The sequence below is a fragment of the Cariama cristata genome, unplaced genomic scaffold, assembly GCF_000690535.1.
Source record: "Cariama cristata isolate BGI_N322 unplaced genomic scaffold, ASM69053v1 scaffold26836, whole genome shotgun sequence".
Taxonomy (NCBI): Eukaryota; Metazoa; Chordata; class Aves; order Cariamiformes; family Cariamidae; genus Cariama; species Cariama cristata.
The window spans coordinates 4,808-7,083 of record NW_009620760.1 but is presented as its reverse complement, the minus strand read 5'-3'; the positions used below and the strand labels follow the sequence as shown (position 1 = coordinate 7,083).

The 2,276-nt window shown below is 55.2% G+C and overlaps 1 protein-coding gene across 1 annotated transcript; it reads left to right on the top strand.

Moving 5' to 3' along the window:
• Positions 1-1,138: 1,138 nt before the first annotated feature.
• Positions 1,139-1,363, top strand: LOC104162885 (complexin-3-like; the record flags this gene model as incomplete). The annotated part of the gene is made up of 1 exon (XM_009701719.1): positions 1,139-1,363. A coding segment is annotated over one exon (225 nt), but the record flags the coding sequence as incomplete, so codon positions are not given.
• Between the last annotated feature and the right edge of the window lie 913 nt (positions 1,364-2,276).

Here is a 2,276-nt window from a genome sequence, read left to right as displayed (position 1 = left end):
ACCGCAAGCCACCAGCCCCAAGAGTGGGTCCCCCGACACACACCCTTTGCCTTGCTTGATCCCCCTCTTCCTCTTTTTTGCCCCCTAAATCCAGCTGGATGAGGGAAAGCCGCCTTCACCCTGGACTCTCAGCCCGGTAGCTGGGAGCGGAGCCGCACTTCCACCTTCCCGGCTGGATTAGCCAGCTCCTCTCCCCAGATTACTTGGCAAACGTCTCCTATCTAAACTCCTATTTCGGAATTTCCGCCCGATGAATGATTCACTAGAAACAATTTAATCAAGGGATAATTCAGCCGCTCTTGGAATTGCCACAAGCTCTTCTCCCCCCCAAACCCTTTCAGGAGTCTCTCAGTGGTGAATACTCTAAATTGGAGCTGGGCTAATATTAGTTCGGAAAGGTCAGCTAAGCCAAGTGATATTGTTCAGATTGTGCGATGCTGCTCAGCCACCCTGGATGCACACCCCACTGCTTCTCACACCCCTTTTATTGCCAGGAAATAAACTACTGGAGAATTTTTCCCCTGCCAAAAGCACGAAGAGGCGGAAAAAGAAGAGAAGGAGATTTATTATTTTTTTTTTCCTCCAGGGGAAATGGGGATTTGTTCAGATCTGGCCCCCCAAACCTTTTGCTGCTTTCTCATGCTTGAGATGTCCCTTCTAATCTTTCGACAAGTTTCTTCTGCTCAATACTGATCCCGCTTGGCAGCCAGGCTGCCTCTTGCAAACTCTCCCTGTGGCTCTCCAGCACCGAGCTGACCCCGATCTCCGGTGGGCGCAGTCATTAAGCATACATGTAGCTTAATTGGGTGCCTAAATCTCCCCAGTCGCTCCAATGTGAGCCGAAAGCCAATTTATACTGATGCTGGCACACTCGGGGTTTCATCTCGTCCGTTAACGTCTGCCCAGGCTCGGCTCAGCCGTGTCCCCTCTGGGTCAGCATCCTACCCACAGCATGAGCGTGGCTGTGAGCCCCAGGGACCAACCCCCACGGACCTTAAAATGGGAAGACAGCCCAAAGCCCCTGCAGACACTGCTGTGAACCTTGCACCGGGCCTTTAGGGCCTCCAGAAGCACCCCCCACGCCTCCCCCTTCCCACCCACAGCATCCCCTGCCTGACTTTCTCCCGGCCCATTTCAGAACGAGACGGATGACAACCAGATCCAGCTGGTGGGAGGTGACGTGGAGCTGCCCAAAGAGCTGGCCAAGATGATCGAGCAGGACAACGAGGAGGAGGAAGAGAAGAACTCGGTTATCGGCCAGCTCAGCAACATCCAGAACCTGGACCTTGATTCCTTGAAAGACAAAGCTTCGGCCACGCTAGAGGACCTGAAGCAATCGGCTGAGAAATGCACCATGATGTGACCCGGCTGAACCCCCTCTCCACGTCAACGTGACGGTGGGGGAGAAGGGAGGGGATGCAGCGAAGGGTCTGGCGGTGGCTGTTGCCTGTAGCGGGGACCCCACTGATGTTGTCACCCTTGCCTTGTGTGAGTCGGGTCCTTCTGAGCTGTGTGAAGCCTCAAGTCCCTGACCCAGATGTCCCTGATGTGTGGTTTTTGTTTTGTTCTCCAGTCTGAGGTTAGAGCAAAAAGCCAGCATGTGTCCCCCCCGCCCCCGTACCCCAACGCCTCCTCCTGTGCCCGGGGCAGTGGGTGTCTGTAGTGAGAGCTGGGGGGGGCTGTGGGGAAGGAAAGCCCCCAGTGACCTTGGAGTGTTATTGAACCACGTCAGCGTGGGAAGGCAAAGGCTTTCCAGCCGAGCGGTGGCCATACGCCGTGTCTCTGCCTACACATTTCGACCGAGCCTCCTAGAAATGACAGGGAGGCTCCGATTTGCTTTGCAAGGACAAGGCACAAAAATACAATCCCCCTGGCATCCCATACCCATCACAAGAGAAATAACATCCCGTCTGTGCAAGAAATAGCAACCCCTTTGCCCTTGAGGGCCCCTCTCAAAGGAGTCAGCCGGGAAGGACCTGCTCCGTGATCTCTTTTAGCCCAGGGGGAAGAGGGGTGCTGAGGACCAGAGGGCTGAACCCTGAATTAATGCCAGAGAGAGGACTCAAACCCCTCCCCAATGCTCATCTGAACCCACACCAGCCCTTCCCCGGAGCAGTGGTGGTGGCACACCCTCCCTCTCCCGGGGTGGGATCCACTCGTGTCTTTGTTCCTTCCAGGAGAAGAACCAAGGGATAAAGGAGAAAAATCTCCTCCTCCTCTGTTGTGCTGTAGTTGTGCGCTGTGCCCATCTGAGTGTCTCTCCACCTCCTATGCTG